The sequence below is a fragment of the Zootermopsis nevadensis genome, unplaced genomic scaffold, assembly GCF_977971745.1.
Source record: "Zootermopsis nevadensis isolate Lab colony 2312 unplaced genomic scaffold, Znev_1.0 Znev_ptg000002l, whole genome shotgun sequence".
NCBI classification, from domain to species: domain Eukaryota; kingdom Metazoa; phylum Arthropoda; class Insecta; order Blattodea; family Termopsidae; genus Zootermopsis; species Zootermopsis nevadensis.
The window spans coordinates 21,869,598-21,894,710 of NW_028259134.1; the positions used below are offsets into that span (position 1 = coordinate 21,869,598).

Consider the following 25,113-nt stretch of genomic DNA (forward strand, 5'->3'; position numbering starts at 1 on the left):
CGTATTAGCGTCTGGACGCCATCTCAGTCAAGCTCAGCGAATAGAAAATCAACAATTAGAATTTCATTGTCTGGGTGTAATTTATTACTGGATTTTTGTAAAATAATTGGTTACTCTCACATCTCTCAACATTCGTACGTCAAGTTCTGCAAATGTCATTCAACAATGGACACGTTCTAATGCCTCTGAACAACCGCACATAAAATCCTACAAACGAAACACAGTAATTGCGAATTTGTCAGGTGACGAATCTTTGTAATGTGTGAGAGTCGGTCAGGAAACAAGTCTACAAGGATCGTATTTAAAATATTTTATTAAAATTCTGAAATACGGGCTACTCGGGGGCAATTGTACAGCTTATCCGTTATTTTACAACACAGGCCACGAAACGAACGAAACATTTATCACAACGTGTGACGTTTTTTCTGGTCTCCTGTTGATACGGCCGTTGTGTGTCTCTTGTTTTCGCGTCGCCATTGTTGAGACACGTGACCATCAAGATGCCGGCAACATCAGGTTTGCAGGCCTGTGTATAACTGCCAATTCAGCTGCGTCGGTGCAGGTATTGAACACATGGAAAACTAAATTTCCCGTAGAGGCCTTGCAAAGGTAAGATTTCCCTTCCAAAGAGTTGTTCTGCGTATCCAGATGATTCTTCTCCCTGAGAATAATATAGAGGCAGAAGTGTCCAGAGGACTCTTTCCTCAAAATTAGGAGAAAAGGAATTTAATAAACCTTTTAACTGGAATAAAGGCAGTGATCCTGGTTTGGATTTTGTATTATCAGAAATACTTTCAAGATTTTTTTCAAATTTTATGCGCTAAAATATAATGGCCACCAATATTTTAAAAAGTTAAATTAACGACAAAAAAGTTTTATATTTAAATTACACAAATATTTATTTTCTAATGTTCTAATTACAGCAAGCAGATACCGAAGTTTCAATTCTTTTATAAACCAGTCAAAGATATATTTACGTGAAGGGAAATATAATGCGAAGTCAAATTTTCTGGGAAATTTGGAGTGCAGACGGTGTGCATTATATTCCAGTAAACAGTTCGATCCATTTAGCCTATAATTAAGTTAAAGTCTTTAAAATATATCTCTATAAATGAACACAAATACGTCAGTACGATGTAACACATGTTTCGCCTTACAAAAATATTTCGACTTTCATTCGGTGTCACTCCACTGCTGGCAAAGCAGTTCACGTTACTTGAACGGGACCGACGTTTCGCAGTCGTCAAAATATCTGAAAGGTGTTAGCGTGGTTACAAAGACAGAATTAAGTGTGTAGCGGGGCATATTCTCATAGAAACAACTTCGCATGTGTTTAGATGCGATGATCTGTTAAAATACTCCCCCCCCCCCAAATATCGGTTTCTTGTCCGTACTTAATATTTTAATATTTTTTTACATTCCCACTCCGATGACTTTCGACGTTTACGTCTGAACTGTGATTCGCTTGAAATCAGTCTCGCCTCATTACTTGGTCAGCTTGATCTTGGTAATAAAACAACACTCCAAAACGTCCGACGTCTCGTTCCACAGCCGCCATTTTATGTCATACGCCCTCTGGAAGCAGACATTTACATCTTGACTACTCGCCCACACATGACACATATACAGTATACATCTTCGAAAACGTTGCAATTTTAAATTTAAATTTAAATTTAAAATTTAAATGTTCCATTCAAAATGTTTGTAAGAGGCCTATAAGACAGTACGTTTCAGAATTACAGTTAAAATAATTTAATTATATACTTATTATTATAAAACAAAGTCAGACCGACAATTTGTTATTTTACGTTTAACAAATAACTTATATATTGTATGGAAACCACCTCAGAAGTTAGCACGACGGCATTGTTGATGTTGAGGAATTCGAAGTTTAAAGGTGGGATAGCCATTATAGTATGGTATCTGTAGCAAGTTTCGTCTAAATCTGGTCACGGTTTCAAATGTCATTGGTGGACGGGCATTAAGCACCTCTGAAACGTCGATAAGCTTCTGCCAGTTTACAAGGTGCAACGTCCCACAAGAACATGAAATTTCACCTGTCAAAAACAACATCCCTTAGAACAACCCACGACAGTTCCACTCACCACGGGAAACTTCTTCGAGACGCTCAGCTGGTACTCGTACGTCTGTCTGTTGCCTGCCTGGATGGGGCAGGTCGTGAAGGAACACGCATCGCTGTTCATGCCCACAAAGGGCAGGTCCCCCATTTGATTAACCCAGAAGATTTTGCCCGTCAGGCCGTCGCCAGACACAGCTGAAAACGAAGTACATTGGATGGCAATGCTAATAAAACGAAATGGACCAAAGCGACGCAGATTCTTATCGAAGATTACTACGCGAAGGCCTGGAAATTCTATATAAAACTCGCGTGGAAAGAACTGATAGGCAGTTCTAAAAAAAAACCAGGCTCAGTTCGGAGAATCATTCTAAAAACTTTGGTCGTCTGGACTCAAAAATCTCAAATCGGGGCACCCAGGAAATTTTTTTATATTTACAGTTTTAAACACAATATTTGCCCCACACAAAAGTCATTGTCCACACTGCTGTACAGATCGGGATAAAACAGCTGTTACTAGTATCAATTCTGAATTTAATAAAAAAATATTTAACGCTAAACGCTAAAAAATAAATTGTATGCAATCAGATACAAAATTTTCATATTACAATTATATAATTATTTATAATAATTTAAATAAATAACTATATTTTTACATTCTATGCTTAGTTGCACTGAATGTGCGATATTATAAAGAAAAACAATTATTTTATCTAAGTAACAGGGAGGAATTATCATAAGGGAAATACATTACATAGAAGTCGTTCTATCTTTCACTTGAAATACAGAGTGCTCTATTTAAACCTCAACTATAACTACAAAATAAAATTCAAACTTAGATGGCATGATTGTAACAAGACATAAGAACGTACAGAACATCTTTGTAGTAGGTTTTCTAAAGAACGAGCATCATTCTTATACCTTAGTGCGCGATTGATCTTGGGCTGCGTTTAAAACGACACACCCTGTATATTCACATCAATATTTATGAAAAAGGTTAGTTGGTTCAAATGACATTAGATGGCTTCACGTACTGGGTGTGAAGTCGACTGAGATAGAAGCTGATCGACCTCTCTTTATCTTGCAGGGTTTATTTTCTGTCGCGTCTGCGCACGGCGTGATCCTGACTTCGTGTACGGTACAGTTTGGCGCAAGTGCCGGTTCTTCATCTGCAACACAATACAAGACAATGACACTGTCCATGGTAGTGTCCTAAATATCCACGCTCTGATACTGTTGAAGGTACGGATTAACACGGACAAGGCAGAAAGAATGTAAACACTGACGGACCAACACGATGAGCCCTTAAGACACTCTCACACGAATGTCCTGCTCAAAATTCTGGTGAAACTGTACGCCTGCGATAACCACAGAGAAATCACAACAGCGGGCTTAGTCTGTACTTAATTTCATTTGTTTTCGCTGTTGAACTCACTGGCCTAAGCAAACCGTAGCTTTCGAAAGAACTTCGATGATCTCGTCTGGTATCAGAGGCAAATTTCACTTCATTATAAAGAAAAATGATGTTTTTGAGAGTAAATTTACATCAAAACAAAGCCTAAGCGACTAACATTTTTAAAAAAACCTTGCGCGAAACGTCCAGAACACGATGTAGCTGCCATCTTTTTTTATTTTAGTGTTCTGTCTGAGGACAGGTCCATATGAACAGGATCCTTCCATCCTTTTCTCTTCTCGGACTGGGACCTGTTCATATACGTTCTTAGCAGATGATCCAGAAGTGGTTTGACATTGCCTTCTTCTGTGTGTGAATGGAGTAATTGTTGGGATGCCACGGAGGAAAACTCCGTGTTGCCTAGACCACGGCCTTGCCCAACACAAGTTATAAATTTTGTCAGTGATCAGTTAACATGGTCACAACACGTAGCAATTGTGATGGATGCAGTACGCTATGCACGGGTAGAAATCCAATAGTAATTGTTATCGATTTGAGCGAATACTGGCAACGTGTTCTGCAGATGTGAAGTAATTTTATGCGACAACGCAGATAATTCAAGTTTCAAAATGAACAAATAATCTCTGATCAATTTGAAATAATTATCTTCTTAGCAAAGTCTTCATTACGAACAAGAGGAAGATGCTTTAAAAAATGTATCCTCTTCAAAATTAAGCCGCCAAGGAAGCGATTTGTGTTGTATCGTAAGCCCTTCTTCAATTTATTTCTGAGCGGTACAGCATTTGATTAGCCTTGACTCTCTATACGAGTGTTCAGTGCACTCACTGACCGTATCGCACTGGCCGAACGAGATAACGCGGGTCTCGATCCATTCATTTCGTTCATTAATCCTTTAAGGTTCAATGGTAATGAAATGTACCATCTACTTTAACAGTCACTGACTCTGGAGTTTATATTTACGAGTCAGAAAATAAACAGCGATTATTTCCTTAAACAGCGTTAACCATTTGATCTTTGTAATGGTGAAGTGTAGTGTTTTCTTCGCGGTACGGACTGGATTCTTAAGTTTCATTTGAAAGAGCTTCGGCTCCAAAGGTTAATTAGCGTTTTAGTCGTATTATTTCCTTAAACAAGGTTAACCAGTTGATCTTTGTAATGGTGAAGTGTAGTGTTTTCTTCGCGGTACGGACTGAATTCTTAAGTTTCATTTGAAAGAGCTTCAGCTCCAAAGGTTAATTAGCGTTTTAGTCGTATTATTTCCTTAAACAACGTTAACCAGCTGATCTTTTGTAATGGTAAAGTGTTGTGTTTTCTTCGCGGTACGGACCGAGCACTTACATACTATTCTGACGAGCTGCGGGTCAAAGCCGATATTTACTCCAGGGACATCCCGAATAGTCACCAGCCAGCGAATTTAAGAGTAATTTAGTTTAATTTACTTCCTTCCCCACTCGTGCCTCTTGTTCTGGCGTCAGGCTGATATCACAAGCCACGACCTTTGACCCTTGGCAGACTTCGGTCAGCTTGCAGTAGGAAACGAAACTCTGGTCTTATCATCCACAAAGTCTGCTTCGGTGTTATTAGGAAGCCGGTAGCCCAGTGCAAGCGCACCGATTGCATCAACAGTATTATCATATCACCTGGCCCAAGGGGGAAGTTCTGACCCTTGGCCCTGGGTCAGGGGGGGTCATGACGTGGCACTGATAACCCCGACAGAACGAGTGTCTCAACAGGCGATCCGCGACCAACTGACTCCGAAGGACTCGATACTTATTCAGCTTCGTCAGAATAAAATCCCTTCTAACGCTAAATTTTCATACGATTTTGTAAATAAAATTTTGTATGTATTATTGTTTCCCCACCCCATTTAGTTATAATATTTAAACCAGTCTCCTACATTTCATCTCTCTCGGGTCCAAATATTTTCCACACCACTGATCTCAAATATCTTCATTAGGTGACGTTCCCGTTACACGAAACGGTAAAAATCATAAATTGTTAATCCTTGTAATTTCATACAGAAGCCAGAGAGATAAATTTTTTTAAATGCATGGCAGCAAACATTTCCCTCATTAATCTATTCTTAATTTCTTAAACAATGTTCACGACATCGAATTGTAAATATCTGTAGACTATTTTATATAATGTAAAAATATTTCGTCCGATTACATATAGAGAAATTTATTTTAGTTGCATGTACCGGCCAAGAAACCCCCCCCCCCCCCCCCAAGACAGCAAATTTTGATTTTGATTTCAGCTCCATGCACCAGACAAGATAATTTTGCAGATTTATACAGAACTCTAACACAAAATTAAATAATTTTGAAAAGTTTAAAATTCAGTAGTAACTATAATTACCAAACGCTACTAAAAAATGTAAATTCTAACCACGTAGCGTATTTATGAGTTTCACTGTGAACAGAGATCATTTCCTTAAACAGCGTTAACCAGTTGATCTTTGTAATGGTGAAGTGTTGTGTTTTCTTCGCGGTACGGACTGAATTCTTAAGTTTCATTTGAAAGAGCTTCGACTCCAAAGGGTTAATTAGCGGTTTAGTTATTTTATTTCATTAAACAGCGTTAAGCAGTCGATATTTGCAATGGTGAAGTGTTGTGTTTTCTTCGCGGTACGGACTGGATTCTTAAATATAACTTAGGCGGCCTTTGACTTCAAAGGATTATAGTCATTTCTGAAATGATGGATTATCTTAACATTTGTCCCATTTTGTTCGCTTACCCGAAACAGGGCAGTTCTGGAACGTCACCACCTCAGAGCCGACTGCCCCCAACAGCAACAAGCACAAACCCAGCGTCCACATCTTCACAACGCGTCCTCTCTGCCTACGAACTGACTGCTTAATGCAGCAATTACAGAAGACAGACGCGCTCTAAGGCAATTGGGCCGAGAGGAAAGGGGAGGGGGGATGTGCCTTGGCAATGGTTGCACCTGCCACGAAAGCAAAATCTTTTTTCTCTCTTTATTTTTCGGAAAGCTCTGTAGATAAATATTTTGCCAGTCAGCAACACATACCAAGTTTATGGAACTTGTTTGCGCTTAAATTACTTATCAAAAGCCTTCCATTAGAGATTTTGGTCACGCCACAATTTCTTTCAATCACTGCTAGTTTCTTTTTCCTCAGTACTCTGCCGAGTACAAAGATTCATCACCACAGCAACAAAATCTCCAATCCACTTCACGTAACAGTTTTGTTCTCAAGATTAATTCAATCCTCCTTTGTCCAGCCTTACCAAACAGCAGGCGATAAATATAAACCATTTGATATTTATCAGAATTTTCCTCGCCACTTCAATATTTATTTCCCTGCGGAACAAGACCAAATTCTGTAACCACAAAATCAATAACAACTCCGTTCCACATAACTTGTGGGCAGGAACAAAATTTGTTTTAAAAAAACACTCAAGTGGAACGTCGCAATGTTTGGATGAAATCAAAACGGATTCAGCTGACCAAGTTCAGAGATGAGAGTTGTCTTCATACTCACTGTAATGAGGACCTGAAATCTCATTAATAAATTCTGTTCTTTCGCGCCAGGGCTCATCAGCGTGTTGCCTGTGAACCAATTCAATTAATTCATTGACAGCCTACCAGCTCATAACTTTCACTGCAGGCCCAAAATACCAAGTATCATTACAAATCAGTCCACAATTTTCGTAATGAAAAATACATACACAAAATCCCCCCCCAACTCCATATTATTTTCTCATTTTGCATTCCAAGTACAAATGGTACGTACAGATTGAAACAAAAATACAAAATCCTGGAATAATAATAATTTTTTAAAGAGCAGGCTGTGGGGAGTACGAAGAAAAACATGAAACGTGCTCCAGTACATCGCTGTATCACAGGTCACAATCTTTATCGATCACTGCGACGAACACAGCAAAACATGGTCAATGGCTTCCCAGGAACTAGACTGCTCTGAGTGCACATGCACTGTACTGAACCACTGCACGTGGTCCATGTACTGAAAACAGAACTTAAGCCAACCGAATCAACTAGCGATGAACATTGTGAAGGACATAATTAGCTAATTACGTAAGAATCCCAGTCAATTTACGTAACTGTAATCTAAAAGTTTGTTTTTGTGTTAGTGAATATTTCACGAGACAAATAAATTGTACGGTCTGAACGCGGAGGGATACAGTGAATTAGAAACCTTTGAACCACAAACTCCCAGTCCTGACAACATAACCTCATTCTTCTCCAAACTTCGACCTTCACACAGCGCAAATCTGTTTCAAAAACAAACGCTCTGGTGTTGAATTCACGCCAGTAATAACAAAATCCTGATAAAATTTTGTACAAATTTGGACTTTTAGTCCAGATACATTAGACTCCAAACTGAGCATCCCTTATCTTCTTAATTTATAAACCCTAAAAATTTATATTTCTAGAACAAGCACAGGCCTTCTACATGAAAAGCCAAGCAGACACGACATTCCCACTTCAAGGGCCGTGAGAAACCTTCAATCTCATTAGCGCAAAAGACAGCAGTGAATTCCACGTTCCTGGTTCTAGAGCCACAAAACAACACGTTCATACCTGACGCTCGAAAGCATTCTTTAGGACTAGACAAACAGACGCTGTCTTCGTACTATAAGGGCCCGAGGACCCTGAGGTCTAATACAATTTCATCGCATCACAGGTCCCTGCTATATGACTTACCAGGTTCGAGTCCAGCTCCGAGTCGACGCCGATTCTAATACACATGTGACGGCCTCTTAAGTTCAAAATTAAGAGAACATTCAGCCATTTTTTACACATGGTACCATTTACTAAAGAATTACACAACAGAAATATACATTCCTTTTTCATTATAAGTACATAATAATAATTATAATATAATGAGAGGACGCGGCCTATTTACAATTGCTCTCTCTCATCATTCTTGTTTAAGCTTTCATGGTACAGCACTAAATTCTTGAGCAGTTTATTTTTTTTTATTTTTTTTTTTGAAAAAGAGTTACCCTTTTTTTAAAATAGAAATTAATAATATAACAGTACATATTTGGAAATCTATTATTTTTAATATTAATATTATATAATAAAAATAACTGTACATTTTTTATCTAACACCTTATTAAAACAATATGAATAATTTATATAAACAAACTTGGTCGGGGGGGGGGTAAGTTTTTTATTTTTATTTTTACAATATTTGAGGGTAGGTAAGAAGGGTTTGATATTCTAAAGTTGACGCGAATTCATTACTAAAACATTTGTTAAACGTCGCATGACTTGGTAATGTATTGCTTAGTTAAGACAGAGCATGGGTACTGTTGCACCCTTCATCCCCCATCCCACCCCCACCCCCCAAACATTCTCGCTGGACACGTAAAATAAGAAAGTTCAAAACCAATGTCACGGTAAAAGGAATATTTTAACACACGAGAAGCTATCAGAATTTGGGGCACGACACACGGGTACTTCGTCTAACCGCGGATCTTCGCCCCAGTTCAAGGAGGATCCCGTATTCACATCCTACAATCCGTCTTCAAAACAAGTGAAAACATCCAATTTTTTTATTCAACTACTTAAAAATTGACGAGATAGGGAACAGTATTATTACGAATTAATACGAAAGTTCTGCCACACGCAATACTCGACAAAAAAAAAAATTACCTACATTTCTTTCGTTTAACAAAAAAACCCATAAGGAAATACCGCGTACTCCCCCATTTGTAATACGTCCACCGTCAACGCGGGGGCAACGTTACGCGATCTACGACTTTCAAGTCTGACAAAAACTAAATTAGAGATTAAACATCCATCTTCTTTTTTTTTTTCTTCTAGTGACAACATTGGTACCTCGCCAAAACTAGTCACATGACTGATAAAACAGGCCACAGGGGGACAAACTTTTAAGAACTCGTATCTGAGAATGCCATTCGACGTGTCAATGTGACAGATATAGTCGTGAACGAACAGCATTCTGTCCACATCGATCGATTCGAGACCTAAAAATAAGTCGAATAATATCGATAATAATCGTTACAAACTGAGGGAGAAAGGCAATGTGGTTACGTTGACGTTCACGACGTAGCGACCCCAAGTTCATCGCCATCTTTCACCCCTCCGTTGTGTCCGTTTCAGTATTAAGTAGAGCAAATTATCAGTACACGTTGATTATTTATGTCTAACACAGTTCATTTTCAAGGTCATCGTGATATTTAAGCATTTATTGCAAAAAAAAAAAAACTGTTCGTGTCATTTGGTTTCAACGCGAAGTGGCTTGGCGGACATCACGTATTTTAGACGGCGGTCATCTGTAAAACAGTAACAGCCATTACACACACAATCTTTTTCTCTCGGATTCTTATTCGAAATGACGAATGAAAATCATCTTTCGGAGACGGTCACACTGCCACATCTAACCCCTCGTAGTCGATGAATATTTTTTCTGTCATTACCACACACGATATCGAAAAAAAAAAAAATCCGATCAAGATCCTTACTCGTTCACGTGTTCTTGATCCAACTGGCCGGGACCCACTGTGGTTCCCTCTCCAAGCTGTTGATCTCATTAACAAGCTGATGATATGCCCTGTCCGTATCATTGTTAATGATGATCATGTCAAAGAAGTGGCCATATTTGTCTTCCATTTCACGAGCCTTTTCGATTATATCTTTCAGTTCATCCTCCTGCAAAATAAGACTCAATAACATCAGCTCTCTTAAAGCGAGTCTGGCTCGGCGAGCTTGACTCGCGAGCCGGGCTCGGATATATTTCACGACACACGCTCGGCTCGTGACACCGCACCCGCAAACGAGTTTGGCTCGATGGAACCCGAGCTAGACTCGTACGTGGATGGGCCGCTTAACGTCCACTGACAGCACTTAAACTGTTTAATATTTCTCCGTTCTGCGACTACGTAACAAGTAATTCAGTCGTTTCCCACAAAAAATCCTTCAGGGATGTAAAAAAAAAATTATATAAGTACACAAACACACAAAAGTTTGTGCTGGGTGGGGGGGGGGGTTATGAAAATAAATCGGTTAGAACAGTGCAGTAATAAAAATAGGCAAAGAGAAGTTTGAAACAAGAGAAATATTTTCGTGCAATGCGGACACCACAAAATGACCCATTACGTCACGAGTAAAAATTACGTGGAAGGGGAAAATTAATGAATGAAACAATTCAAAACAGAGGGGAAATTCTTAATCATTTAGTAATTGATATTTCACGAAAGGAATTACTGTGATATTTTCATTAAAAAAAACACATCCCATATACACTTAAAATTAAACACGTATTAAATAAAAAAAGTAGTCTCAAAAGGGTAAAGTAAAAAACATTTTCCACTTAAAGTTCTGCACTGATGAGACTATCTCAAAAAAAATAAAAATAAATAAATATACTAACGATGATATTCACCATGTTATCATTTCTGATGATATTTTGAGAAAATTGAGAGTTCTTCTTCACAAGTACAGCAGAAATTACCATCAGCAGAGGGTATCCACTCGCCACTTACCTTGAAGGCCTCGCCACAGCGTATTTTCTTCTGCCTAAGCTTCTCTAGCGAGGGTGGCGCCACAAACACCACATACGGCTTCAGGTCGGAGCTCCGGAGTATCTTCAGCGACTGTGGATGGAGGTTCAGGACGCAGATCTTTCCCGAGTTGACGACGCCGCGAATCGCGTCGAGGGAAGTTCCATAGTAAGCCTTCTCGTATTCTCCGTGTTCGACGAACTTGCGAGACAGGATGTCTGCCTCAAACTGCGCCCTTGTGATGAAGTGGTAATCCTGGCCGTCTACCTCCCCCTCTTTCCTTGACCGACTAGTGTCTGCAACAGAAGACAGAGCGCTTCATCGTGCTGTGAGCAAGCGTACTGAAATATTTAGAAGAGACCTCTTTACGGCCCACTACTGATTCTCTCTTTCTTTGCTCAACCCTGTGAAGTCAAAGTTGATTTAAATAGTACAGTAAAATCCCTCAACTTGGACACCCCTTTATATTGGACACTTTTAATTGGAACCGACGAATATCCTATAATTTTACATGTCCACAACACCCTACATCATGGACACCCCTTTTGTTGTAAATTGGACACCCCTTTTGTTGTTAGTTGGACAGGTTCGTGCACTTAACTTCGACGCTTTTCAGGAAAACTTTTTCAGTTGCATATTTTATTATTTTGAATTTCTGACTGTTGAATGCCTCCTCTCTGGAGGATTATCTTACGGACATTGAACCCAGCATTGGAATGCATTGCAAGTGTTTAACCATTCTTTTGCTGAACCCTTAACTGGACTACAGTTTTGCAGAAGACGCAGTTTTAACTCCGTCAGTACTGCCCTTGCATTTGAGTTCAGACCGCGTTAACAGAAATTCAATTTTTCCTTTTGCGATGGGGAAGCGAAAATCGGTGGAATAAACTTTAAAAAATGTTATTGAGGCTGGGGTGTAATGTGCAATGCATGGGAGTGGGCTTCAAAAGATTATTATTAATACCATTGTCATTAATTCTTAATTGAAGTAAGTCTACAGTAATTAGTGTATGTAAGTAAATAGATTATATTGTCATTAGACCACAATCTGATTTTTTCTCTTTCCCTCTATCTTGGACACCTCTGTAAGTTGGACAAATTTTCGTGGAACCCCAAGTGTCCAACTTAGAGAGGTTTTACTGTAATTTCAAAATTCAGTCCGTACCTGAAAGAAAACACAACTGCTCGATGATGTTTAAGGAAACGATCCGTTTAAAGCGAGAACCGTACAAAACCCATTAATACGCACTTTGAACAAAATGCACAAGTACTGAATATCGAAGTAGGCAGAACATGCAGTTTACCACAAGCTGGCCAAAAACACATTTAAATAAACACCTGAATCAGGAAACTGACAACGCGGGTGCACGTATAAATACAGAGCAGAAACGACGCTTAAAATCACTTAAAAGTACTCTTACGCGATGACTTACGTGGGATAGCGGCGGCAAACCTCTCGGCATCTTCCATCAGCCTCTGTCTCAGTTCGTGCCTCCCGATGTTAGGTGGGCCGATGAGAACGATAGGTCTCTTGTGATTTGCTCTCGGATAATAGAGCGACACCTCCTCGTACGTCAGTATCTCGTCCACGTCATAGTCTGTAAATGCGAAAGATCTTTTAATGACACTCCACCTGTTTATGAGGCCATTTCAATGAAATATAAAAGATTACATCTAATTTTGTTTGATGGCAATGAACCAGTAGCACTCGCTGCGAGTTCTACGCTACCTACAACACGATTAACAGCACTGACCATCGATTGTGCTAGTAGCGTACAGTGGGTATCCTCCATCATTATAGGCAACGTTGTACGGCGCCTTTTTCTTTTTCTTCTTTGGATTCTTCTTCGCGCACAACAACGTGCCGGCCTTCTTTGATTTCTCTTTCGATGTTTTGTCTCCTGCTATGGTCTGTTTCATAGACTCTCGCCTGAAAAAATGAGACATAACGGGCCACGTCAATTGGTTGTTAAACCTGAAGACGAAGGAAGATTACTAATAACACAGATGACTATCGACAAGCACATTCCTATGCCAGCTCAATTCAATCCATGATTCCAGACTCTATTTCAATACGGTTCTCCCGCGTCGATCTCAAACGTTTGCTTCAAAAATGCTTTAAAATCAAAATGTGGAATGCGCTTTATATTCCTCCGATCAGAACTTCGTGTCCAGCGCGCTGAAACTTGCCGCGACATGGAACTGTTACCTTTCTTTTAAATTTTTACAAATAAAAGTTTAATCCGATCAGTGTATTGGATTTAACAGAACAGACGTCTTCCATTTTTAGCTGAAGACAAAGAAAGATCCACCCGTCAAAATTTAGTGACTTTAATTTTTTTTATTTATTTTTTTTTAAAAAATGACAGTCCGAAAACAAATTCAAGAAATAATAGAATATCATCTTGTAAGATTTTCAGCGAAGAACGTAAGTGACATTTCCTGTAAATCCACTTGAAACATCAGACCACAGAGAGCGGAACGCGGGGAAGGACTTGGCGGAGGCGAAAGAACACGTCTGTCCACGTTACACTTACTGGTGTTGGAAGGAGCGGCTAGGAATGAGCCCGGCCAACGTCTGGTCTTCCTCTCCCTCGCGGTAAGCTTGCCACCAGTTGGGATCTTCCTGACTTATCACGTGCAACACGTCGCCTTTCTGAAAACTGATACCCAACTCCCGACACGGGATGTACAGGTCTTCCTCTGGGTCGTAGTCAAAGTGCGCTTTCATGTGCATCTGTAAACGTAACAAATCAAACAATTAATGTCTCAGCGGACACATCTCTTTCATATCGTTTAAAATGATGATGAACTACCAAAACTGGATTATCAGATAATTAATTCCTGAAGTCATGCCCTGGTCAGATCAGATGTACGATGAACGGCGTGTAAAAACACCATGGGGTCCCATTTGTAGGAATTTCACACATTCGGTGCTGCATGTAATAAAGATTAAATTACACCTTACTGGAACTTGGTACATGATAAAGCACGAACATTCAGAATGCTTACGAGCGTGTCCCTGGTAGGTGGGGGAGGAGGCCTTGACACAGCCTCAGGCACGATGAGGAAGGTCAGAGTTCCCGTCATGCCCGACAGAATATCACACACGTCATTCACCGATTTGCCCCGCATCTCAATGCCGTTGACTTCCAGCACCTCGTCTCCTTCGTGGAGCAGGCCGCTCTTCTCGGCAGCTCCTCCTCGCACTATCCGACCGATTATCACAGCGTCGCCTTCGTTGCGAACGGTCGCACCCTGCAAGATCCACACATTAGTGTTCCTGGGCTGCCTTCCCTACACTTACGCACTGAAACGGACAGCGACGTTACACAATATATCATATACACTCTCATAATCCCTCCATCTTTTTTATTCTGTTCAAAGCTTGTGTAAAAATATAGAATTCTCTTAACAAGTGCTCAATTTCAATATTCAAACCTATATAGATGGAATAAGAACCAGGGTAGCGGTCAGCGCGGTGTACGTCTCTGGACTAGACAAATGAATTCTGATTTCCAACAGAGGGCAAAGGATTTTTCTTCTAGCCTCTGATTTCAGACGGACTCTGGGACCAACACACGTCCCATATCCAAAAGGTACTGGGGGCCCCGTCCTCTTGGGTACAGCGCTGCCAGGGTGTGAATCTGACCACTCACCCCATCTAGTGCCAAAGTCAGGAATGAGTAAGAGCTATATCTCCTCTCCCCCATATTCATTCATGGAGTGGAGAAGAACAATTTTACTTTAAAGGTGACCATTTTACTATCACGAGGGATTTGGCGAATCAGAAAAAAAGCAGGATGGAATTTTGCTTTATCTTGCCCCGGAATGGGTACTTCGATTCTGACGTCGCGACAAAAAAATAAAATGTGAGAATTATGCGAAGAGAAATAGAAATCAAAACATTTTATGAAAAATCACAAGTGTAAAAAAATATCAGTACTGCGATAAATAACAGAGAACTCAAAAGAAGTTCAACGACCGTCACGTACGAGAGGCTCGTTGGTCTTCTCTATCTTGATGATTTTGATGTTCTCTTCGTCGCCAAACTGTTCAGATGAATCGTCTTCACATGACGGCGTCCCAGCAGCCATGATGGCGACGTCCTGTGTGGCAATTGCGTCGTGCGCATAGAGTAGGCCCTCAAACTCATACCGAGTCAGCAGGTCGGCCAGCTCCGCGGCGTCGGGTAGAGAACTTGGCTGTAGGGTCTCCAAGCACTGCGGATAAATCATCAGACATCGCTTCGTTCATCAAAAGTCTCAAAAACGCAAGCAGTTTCTGTTACGTCAACACTTTGTCATTAACCATAAAAACTATTACGAAAACCACATTTATCTTTTCTGCCTGTTACGCAGAAAATGTGGCCGCCTTCCAAGGTGCTTCCCGGCAGAAATTCTGTGCGCATTCATTCCAACATACAGTATTAATTGTGACAAATTGAAAACATTGGAAAATAAACTTACATCTCTGACGAGCGTTTGTGCGTGCGTGGACACAGGACTTGGTGCAGTTGCTGGCTGCTTGGAACCCCCAGATGGCAGTGGATGCCACTGATTCCAAACTTCCTGCACCCTGTTGTGTATTGCTAGGGCTCTACCAAACTCAGGACTCAGTAAGAGGGTCTGAACGGCCGCGATTTGACCCTCCAGACTCGTATATCCTCCTGGGCCCTGACTCAATCCATTCTTCTTCAGCTGAAGTTGAAGTCGCTGCAGAGAAGCAACGAGCTCTCCATAGCCTGCAACAGATTTTGCGTTTGCTTTCACGAAAAGATCCACGTGTCAGTTTCTTTCTACCTGTAAGCAAGATGTCATTTCATGATGTACATCAACTGAGTGGACTCATATGAAGCCCATGAATATAACACGCAGAGTTAATGATAAAAAAAAGTAGGTGGTTAATATAGTAACCACTGGGCTTTAAAGGGTTAATACCGATGGAATTCGAGGGCGCTGGACGAAGCTGTGGGTTTAGTACACCTTACCAACACCTCTCCATACCACAAGAACCGGCTGTGACTGACCGAGTGTCTTGACGAACCACGCAACGCGTGACGTCACGTTGTGAAACGTCATCTTGAGGACTTCGATCGCATCCGCCAATCGGCGTTGTACTTCGATCCAAGGTACCAACATTTATATAACCTTTTTCACATAGAAGCACAATGTAAAGTCGTGGATTACGATACGAACCCTGGATCTGAGTCTCTCCAGGCGAATACGAGGATAATGTATTGAATCAGGCAACGATAACTTCCTTCCGAAACCTTTCCAAATCATTATCCATTTATTATCCTAAGTCTGAATACAGTAATAATACTTTTCTGTGTTTCGATTTGAACCCTTTCAAAATAACCCCCCATCGTTATCGAACCACGTGACGTGACGGGCGAGGGTTGAATGGAAAACAGAAACGGACAGCTGTGCACAATTTTGAAACGGAATGTACACCCCTTCTACCTGTCGTCACGCATTCTTTCCCCCCACCAATTCTCCCCTCACCATGACTCATTTTGAAAGTACATCTGCGCGTCGCTCACGCACCCAGGTGCCCAAGTGCAAGACGGGCTCAAGGGACAACGTAAACATCAGCCATACCTGAAGGCGAGTGAACGATATACCTTGCCGAAATAAGGGGACGTTCAACTTTTATACGTCGCTTTCACATTGCTCGTACGGCCGAGGAAACAGGAAGTGCACAGCGGGAAGATGGCGGAGACGAGGGGCGGAAGTCATAAGAGAAAACGCGTGTCGTTTACATAACAACAAGAGGAGACGCGCCGAGGGGGCGGAGTGGGGGCGGTGCCTTGGTTACGTAAACGCGATTTCTGCGTGTTTCAATTGTTCGAGTGACGTTGTCAGAAGAACAAGACGTGATATTTCTTATCGTCACATGTTCAATGCTCGGATTTCATTTTGTGAGGCATCCCGTGAACCTAGTTACGCCTTTGAATGTCAGTGGTAACCATATGTACCACCCGCTTCAATAATCATTAACTCTATATTTTAATTTACAAAGTTTCGTATGATTTTCGCTGTAAACAGCGATTATTTCATCGAACAGATTTAAATGGTGAAGTGTAGTGTTTTCTTCGCGGTACGGACTGGATTCTTAAGTTTCATTTGAAAGAGCATCGGCTCCAAAGGTTAATTGGCGTTTTAGTCGTATTATTTCCTTAAACACGGTTAACCAGTTGATCTTTTTAATGGTGAAGTGTAGTGTTTTCTTCGCGGTACGGACTGAATTCTTAAGTTTCATTTGAAAGAGCTTCGGCTCCAAAGGTTAACCAGCTGATCTTTGTAAAGGTGAAGTGTTGCGTTTTCTTTGCGGTCACTGTACTGACCGAGCTCTTTCAATATCAAGTCTAATTTCTTTTTAAGTACGCTGACAGCTACTCCCAAAGACTAGCAAGTCTCTCTGTTATTCCAGGTTAGTCCTGGGCACTATTGCCAAAACGCACGAGGGGCCGAATGCGGCCGGCGGACCGCGTGTTGAAAACCGCTGTTTCGTTCAGTGCTCACCGATCACCCTGTGCAGCGACTCCTGCTTCAGCTCTTCATCGGCAGATGGTGGTAGGGCGACGGTCGATTCCTCAGCCGACGAGAATCCGTCGTTGACGACGCCTGTTGGGGACTGTGGCGTGGCGCGGCTCTCGAGCGCCTGAAGCTTCTGGGAGCCCCTGACGCTTCTGTTGAGGAACTCGTTCTGCTGAGCTACCCGGTCCTCCTCCTCCTTCCGCTTCCGCAAGGCTTCCTGCAACGAAAACTACGGTGAGGCCTGAGGAAAACACGGAACTGCGTTAAACACGCTCTGTCACGAATCCAGGTTCTCACGGCGATGACTATCTTCTGGGTTGTTGCGTCGGTAGCCTGGTAGAAGTTACCGACGTTTCAGAGGTCCTTGCTGCTTTCACCATCAAGGGTATGATCATTACCCTGATGGTTGAACAGTAAATTTGTAGAAATACATTAATATCGGATCTAATGGTGAAAAAAAGCTTTCGACGTTAAGAAAATTACCTCGCCACACATTAATCCTCCTAAATGTACCGAGAACCTTGTTTTTCGACATATGTAATGCATGTTCTCCCTTCAAATGGCAAGGCTACGCAGAACAGTGAGAACACTTGGAGACTGTGCCAGAGGCACGGCCTTTCTAATACACGCGATCACTGCTCGGGTTGCCGTGTTTCCAAGTCCTAACGGCACAGCTGCCAAATATCCTCACTGTACATGGTGTAGGCAAACAAATAAATTTCTGCATTCTATCTGTAACAACCACGAAGACACAAAATCTCCAACTTTCTGTAACAGTCCAATGAAAGTTGACAAAATTTGTTCACTTGTTGAAGGACCCTGACCGTAACAGGTAAAGGTCCGCGGAGCAGAGTCCTTCCTTAGAAGCTGACAGCTGCTCAACTGACCAAGAAATTCGCAACGGTTCACTACCATGTTCACAAAAGATCGTCGCAAATCATTTCAACTACATCATTACATAGCTCACAAAATATAACGAATTATAAAAAAACACTTAACCACAATCATTATCACATTCCATCACGAAGTTAGACCACTTAAATGTTATCAATTTTGTCCCAAGCATTTACAGCGTCCAAAAAGAACTGGGCTACGAAACTGCGGCCATGACAGTCACTTGTCACACGTGTTCTGTACACGTAGCTTTCTTTACAGAAATGCGGGTCCCTATCTCAGAATGCGACACTCGTGCTTATGAATAATTACCGTGCATAACAGGTAAAGTTGTGACGTCAAGGCACCACGAGTCACAACGATAAGAAATGTGTATCGCAGTAAACAAACACTTGTCACGTCTGGGGTCCGTCCAAACACGTTTGAAAGTGTTTCTCGCTTGCGTGCGCCAATGTTTCAGGTGCTCCTGAACACCTCACAGATCTACAAATGCACGGCAACCACACTGCACGGGCAGAACCTATATTAAGTGGCGTTGGTGTGCTCCCAACTCAAGACATTCGCACGGCCGCCATTTTAGTATTATTACTTGTAACTTTTAAGTTGACCTTGTGATTAATTTGGTACAATACCATAAAGACTCACAAATAAGTGGAGATGTACCTCCACGCATACTTAAAAATTCGGCAGTAGATGAACGTATGTTAGTTTAAGGCTCCGACCGCTTTAACCCTTGGAAACAGAGCGCCCCCCCCCGTAACCGTTGAATGAAAGAAAATTTAAAAATATGGTTTATTAACCTGTAGTGGCAGAATATTCATATCAATTATGATTGAAATTCATCATCTGATTGAGAAGCAATCAGCGTGGTCAGACAGACGGTCGTGTTTTCCACGCGAAAGCAAATCCCAGAAGTCCGACACTTCGGAAAATTTTTCAAGAACGTTACAGTCCTCAGTATGGTAAATAATTAACACTACGCAATGTTTTCCTTTAAAAAAAACCAGGATAGAGTACAAACTGGTCCTGAAACCACAATTCACACCGACTCGATCCACAGATGACACAAAACTGGACCGGTGATCAACCAACCGTCACGGTCGCGAACCGCCCAGGATGGTCCAGATCTAGTGAGCTAAATATAGGCCTTCGGTATGTATCAACACGTCGAAAACTACAACACATTCCCAGATATGCTTAAATTCTCAATTCTATTAATGCATTTTGCTTAATTCCACGGTCCTGTGTCTAGTTTGAAGAACCGACAGCTGCTTAAGAAATTCACCTCATTCAACTCTTTAAAGGGGCAGTGGTAACCATATATACCACATAATTCTAACATTCAGTAACACTTAATTATGTCCACAGTGTATTTATGTTTCGTACGATCCTCAGAATAAACCGAGAGATTATTTCCTTAAACAGCTTTAACCGGCTGATGTTGGTAATGGTGAAGTGCTGTGTTTTCTTCGCGGTACGGACTGAATTCTTAAGTTTCATTTCAAAGAGCTTCGGCTCCAAAGGTTAATTAGCGTTTTAGTCGTATTATTTCCTTAAACAAGGTTAACCAGTTGATCTTTGTAATGGTGAAGTGTAGTGTTTTCTTCGCGGTACGGACTGAATTCTTAAGTTTCGTTTGAAAGAGCTTCGGCTCCAAAGGTTAATTAGCGTTTTAGTCGTATTATTTCCTTAAACAGCGTTAACCGGCTGATGTTGGTAATGGTGAAGTGCTGTGTTTTCTTCGCGGTACGGAATGAGTTTGTAAATATTAGTCACACGATCATCGAGCTTCAGAGTGCTAATGAACATCGAAGGTTCATCACGTCGCTGGAGCCTACCCGATTCAATACGCGAATTGCAACGTTGATTTTGTAAGATTCTCTCATCTTCGATGAAACTGAAGGCATGATTCTAACACGTCGCGCGCCCAGAACGTAACATACGTAAGCTGGACGTATTCAAGAGCGTATCTCCCTCACTGCCGCGTTAATTTACTTCCTGGCTCACTTCCGGCGTTCGTGACCGGAACTGGCTGTGTCGCCAGAGGGCAGGGCAGAGCCAGGGGATCCAGGTTCGATTCTGATACATACTGAAAATTCAGATAAATACATTTTCCATAACCGTTATTTGCTTACGTTTACAGGCGCACGTAAGTCAGGGAACGTCGTTGCCCAGAGAATGACATTTCTGCTTCGTATCCCGGAGGTCTGGGTTCTACTCTCGCCTGAAAAATCGTCTATCATAATTGACTTTTGTTGTTTTCCTCACTCCCTCCAGTACCTTAAATTCTGCCACGACCACTTCCTTCCATACACATCCTTTCCAATTATATATTAATTAATCGCTTATCATTCGACACTGTAGCCTGCAAATAAATAAATAAAACACTTCGATGCATGAATCTCGTTACACTTAAGAATTCAGTCCGTACCGCGAAGAAAACAGCACTTCACCATTACAAAGATCAACTGGCAAAATCTGTTTAAAGAAATGATCTCGCTGTTTGTGCTGAGAAGCATACAAAATCCACAGTGGGCTTTAAAGGATTACAGGTCGACAAAATTTGTTTATCACAAGGCTTCCTCGTCAGCGTTCATTCCAGAACACGAATATCTGGAATACATTCAGCCTTTACACCCTGTATATCATTCTGTGTACCCGTAAGTGCACGTTTTAGAACAAACATTACATCATCTGTAAACACTGACGTCAATGCTCATGTCGTGTTATTTCGCAAACACGTTTTATGAAAATGCAGGAACATGTTATCACTTTCCAAAGCGGTAGACTTCTGGGACTTTTTCCTTCAGGAAAAATCATCCCAATGGCATCACCACGTCCATCTGTCCAGCCCCCCACTAATAACTTAAAAACCAAAACTGGCATGAACATCATTCCATCAAAGGTTAAGACGACGTGGTCTGGCAGACAAACGCCAAGATGCAAGGACGACAAACATTAATTCAATTGAGTTTTAAATTTAATATAATTTTACACCTGATGATGGTTTAATAAAACCGAAACATGTAACTGTTCCAATTGTAAATCGATTATTCGATATGGAACAAAGAATGATATTTTAATTATTTTAATTATCTTATTTTAAATACATTGTGATTTGACGGAATAACCAAATAATATAATTTAATTTTAATTAATTCAATTACTGATCTGCTCCTAAAGTTACTTCCGTACTTATTACTCGTGAAGGAACGTTTAGATAAACATTGGTGAAGGATAAATGGTTGAAAATTAAACCGAAAAATTTCAGTTTTCATAACCTCTCACCTCCCCACGACATATTTTATCTAAAACAATTTCTGATTACTGTAGTTATAACAGAAATACATACAAAAGTGCAGAGTAAATCTAAAATGTTTAACTCAGATCAAATTAATCCTAAGTTCTATTAATTATGTCACGCGGTATAAAGAATTCTGAAACTGAAGTCATGACAGACAGACGGACAGAGTTCAAGTTAGAAGCAGCAAATCAAATTGTTAAGCAAGGTCACACATTCCAAAGGAAGAATCCATACTCAGTTTACAATCACCAGCATGGCTTCACAAGTCACGACGGTAAGACATTTTAACAGGGACCGGAGTCCAGACACAAGCGACGATGGAAACTGTCTCTGCTAAATGACACAGAACGTGTCCTGACAGTTTCTATGCTTTCATGGAACCCGAAGACTCATCACCGTGTCCACAAAAGTTCCCGGAGTCGGCGGATTCCAGTATAAAACTTCACACCAAACACTTTTAAAATCCATTTTGATATTACGTATTTTCCCATGTAAGATATTTCACTGATACACGCACTCATTTTATCTCGTGATCCTTGATTTAATGACTCTAACAAGGACCAATAAGAGGACAGCACAAGTCATTAAACCCCCTACCGTATTACTTTTCTCCTCTCATTTTACCTTCCTCAGGCCCCCAAAAATTCTGCACGACATTTCATTCTCAAAGAACCCAAAGCGTGTTCCTTTCCTGGACACAGCTTTACGCCTGAGTAGGACCACGGTGAAAATGATCATTAAAAGGAATCACATGAAATAAACAGTGGAAATTTGATCTCAATCGAACTCGTGAACTTATTGTAGCCAGAACCAGTCTACAGGTTCCAGCGGAACTCACCTGGAACTTCCTGATACTGTCTAGCTGTTCTTTTGTGGGGTCGGTGTTGTTGTTCTGTATCGCGGGCGTGACAGCGGCACTTGCCGTTCTGGCGGGCACCTGAGGCGCCGGCGCCCGGTTCACCAAGCGTCCGTCTTTTTCGATACGGAGATGATCTCTGGGCGGAGGCACCGGCTTCGAGGCAACTCCATTAACACCAGGCTGCCAACCACACAAGAAGCCCACACGTAGCATCTAATATTTACCTTGAATAAAGATTCTTGGATATCACCCATCGTCTAATCAATAAAATATAAAACGTAAAAACGACGTTTCGGAGATGGGGCTCTGTCTCCGTCTTCAGGTTCCTACTCAGTTGGGTCCAATCGATAGAGCTATTCCCTATCTCCCTATATCTTATTCAAATGATTCATCACCATCGTCAAGAACTTTTAGATTTGATATAATATTTACCTTCCTCGACATTATTTACCCACTGACGGAGCAGCCCACTTTCGACGCCAGTGGAGTTTTCACCTTGGTGGTATTTTTCACTTTTCACAGTCATAAAACCAAACAAATTTTGTGATTATTCTCTGCGTATTAAAGGGGAAAGAGTAAAAATTAACAGACTTTAAAAGGGATCTTTTTTTTCTGACTGCAGGGTGACACCTACGACGAGATTAGCTTTGAAGCAACACATTTAAAACTGCCTAAACGTCTGGACCAATAAGGTAAGCGAAACTTCCAGAGATTACATTCACGAAACCTGTGTAATCTATCATGCTCTTATTTTGGTACCACTGATCACTCCCTTCATTTCTCTCAGCTGCAAGAGAGAACTCTGTGTGCCAGGTCGTACTTCCACGTGACAGGTTCCAACAAACACGTAACCTCCACACATACACAAAGTACTGCAGAATGTTTTTGAATTCATCACTATCGATTTTTACACTCGATCAATTGCTTTTGTTACAATAACATTTTTCTACCAGAGGTAAAACAAGGTACCACGTTCATGTCATGGTTACTGAACCTTGGCAAAGTTGAACAAGATCTGAGGAAGGAACATATTCAGCGCACGTATCATAATCTGTGAGGCGAGGGTAAGTAAGTCCTGCTGAATGTCATGGAGATATTGGGGGCAGAGGACTTAGAGCTCAGCAATAGATGGGAGTGATTGGTCAGCTTCAAGACCAATGCAAGTCACCGCTGTTGATTCCCATAATCATATGAAACCCTTAAAGAGAGTCACTGAATGTTATTTTAAGTGGTAAAGAAGCATTTGAAAATTAAGTGGACTGATAAAGTACGAAATGAGCTGGTCTTAGACAGGATAGGCGAAGGAAAAATCTTACGAGAAGAAGAGATTCTGAGGCACCCAGGATTGGTTAATTTGGTAATGGAAGGGACGGTTGAAGGGAGGAATTGTAGGGGGAGACAAAGATTGGAATATGTGACGTAGATTTTTGAGGACGTGGGTTTCAAAAATTATGCGGAAATTAACAAATTGGCGCAAGACAGACGAAAATGGAGGACAGCATCAAACCAGTCGAAAGACTGATCACAAACAAACAAACAAACATAAATACCACTGGACCCTGAATGTGCAATTTCTATTGAATCTATGTCTACGTACATAAAACTGCTATGACATACCTGCATCCTGCACTGAGATCTTGGCGGAGGGTACCGGGGTGGCGTCTTGCTCCTGGCAATGAACGAGTCTGGAACATCGACTGCCATCTCACGGTGAGGCCCATTGTCCAGCGTCATCATCATGTTGTAGGCATCGTCCGCCTCCTCTTCCTCTGGGGTTCGGTGCTTGATGGGCTCAGAGTCCTGTGTGTCCACGACCACAATACTACTCCCGCTACGCCGTCGAGGCCTGCAGCAGTCAATTTAAGAGAAGAAAGTACAAATATGTGGTTTAGCAACGATAATGTACCCCGAACATTACGATTCTCCAGAGTTGTTGTTACTTGAAAAGCTGTGGGCATTTCTGAAACAATATTTTGAGTAGCGAAGACGAGACTGTTAATTCTTTGCACTCCAAGGTCATCTAACGTAAACAAAATCTACGTAAGTAGCAAATGTTTGTTTTGGTAGTTTGGTTCCGTGGTTGGTTGGTTGATAATTCTGTAGTACTGATACAAAAAAACAACACACAAACACAAAAGGACGCATATAAATGAAAATAATTAGTTTTTCGTGTAGTCACAATGGCAACAACATTTGCACAATAATAAATCGTACATTCGTTCACTTATGTAGAGATAAGTAATTATTTTAATATCTGTTCGCTGAATTCTTACACTTTTGAATAAAAACGTGTTCTGATTTTCTAGTCATTTTCTAGCATATAATAATTCAGTTCTTGCCTCAAAGTAAACACTAACGCGTTCTCAAAACAAAGATCGATTACCTTATGATTATTTAGATACATTTCCACTAATTATTCTTAGAATCGTATGAGACTCATAAATACAGTCTGCGAGCAAAATTCCGAATGTTAAAACACTTTGTGTTACCATTGTGTCTTAAAGCGAT

The 25,113-nt window shown here is 41.0% G+C and overlaps 2 protein-coding genes and 1 long non-coding RNA gene across 7 annotated transcripts in view; 1 reads left to right on the plus strand and 2 right to left on the minus strand.

Moving 5' to 3' along the window:
* Positions 1 to 295: 295 nt before the first annotated feature.
* On the minus strand, positions 296 to 6,387 carry LOC110837835 (MD-2-related lipid-recognition protein). Its single transcript, XM_022080397.2, has 4 exons — positions 6,229 to 6,387; positions 3,112 to 3,246; positions 2,106 to 2,275; positions 296 to 1,575 (listed from the first exon to the last, which is right to left on the minus strand). The coding sequence occupies exons 1-4, from the start codon at positions 6,308 to 6,310 to the stop codon at positions 1,486 to 1,488; spliced, it is 477 nt and encodes a 158-aa protein (XP_021936089.1). The 5' UTR covers positions 6,311 to 6,387; the 3' UTR covers positions 296 to 1,485.
* A 1,876-nt stretch (positions 6,388 to 8,263) lies between these two features.
* The window catches only part of sdt (MAGUK p55 family member stardust), a 72,490-nt gene continuing 55,640 nt past the window's right edge, over positions 8,264 to 25,113 (minus strand). For 4 of the 5 annotated variants that reach the window (XM_087353516.1, XM_087353517.1, XM_087353520.1 and 1 more), the window contains 11 exons: positions 24,223 to 24,451; positions 22,585 to 22,785; positions 17,534 to 17,765; positions 15,476 to 15,750; positions 15,002 to 15,229; positions 14,019 to 14,264; positions 13,544 to 13,743; positions 12,761 to 12,936; positions 12,440 to 12,604; positions 10,989 to 11,302; positions 8,264 to 10,155 (listed from right to left, as the gene is read on the minus strand). In XM_087353516.1, coding sequence (XP_087209642.1) covers positions 9,973 to 10,155; positions 10,989 to 11,302; positions 12,440 to 12,604; positions 12,761 to 12,936; positions 13,544 to 13,743; positions 14,019 to 14,264; positions 15,002 to 15,229; positions 15,476 to 15,750; positions 17,534 to 17,765; positions 22,585 to 22,785; positions 24,223 to 24,451 — 2,449 coding nt within the window. In that variant the 3' untranslated portion in view covers positions 8,264 to 9,972. The remainder of the gene's footprint in view (positions 10,156 to 10,988; positions 11,303 to 12,439; positions 12,605 to 12,760; positions 12,937 to 13,543; positions 13,744 to 14,018; positions 14,265 to 15,001; positions 15,230 to 15,475; positions 15,751 to 17,533; positions 17,766 to 22,584; positions 22,786 to 24,222; positions 24,452 to 25,113) is intronic. The other variant, XM_087353512.1, reaches the window with a different exon arrangement.
* Positions 16,720 to 22,507, plus strand: LOC147875114 (uncharacterized). Its single transcript, XR_015536505.1, has 2 exons — positions 16,720 to 17,317; positions 17,442 to 22,507. It is a non-coding gene; the product is annotated as an uncharacterized LOC147875114 (long non-coding RNA).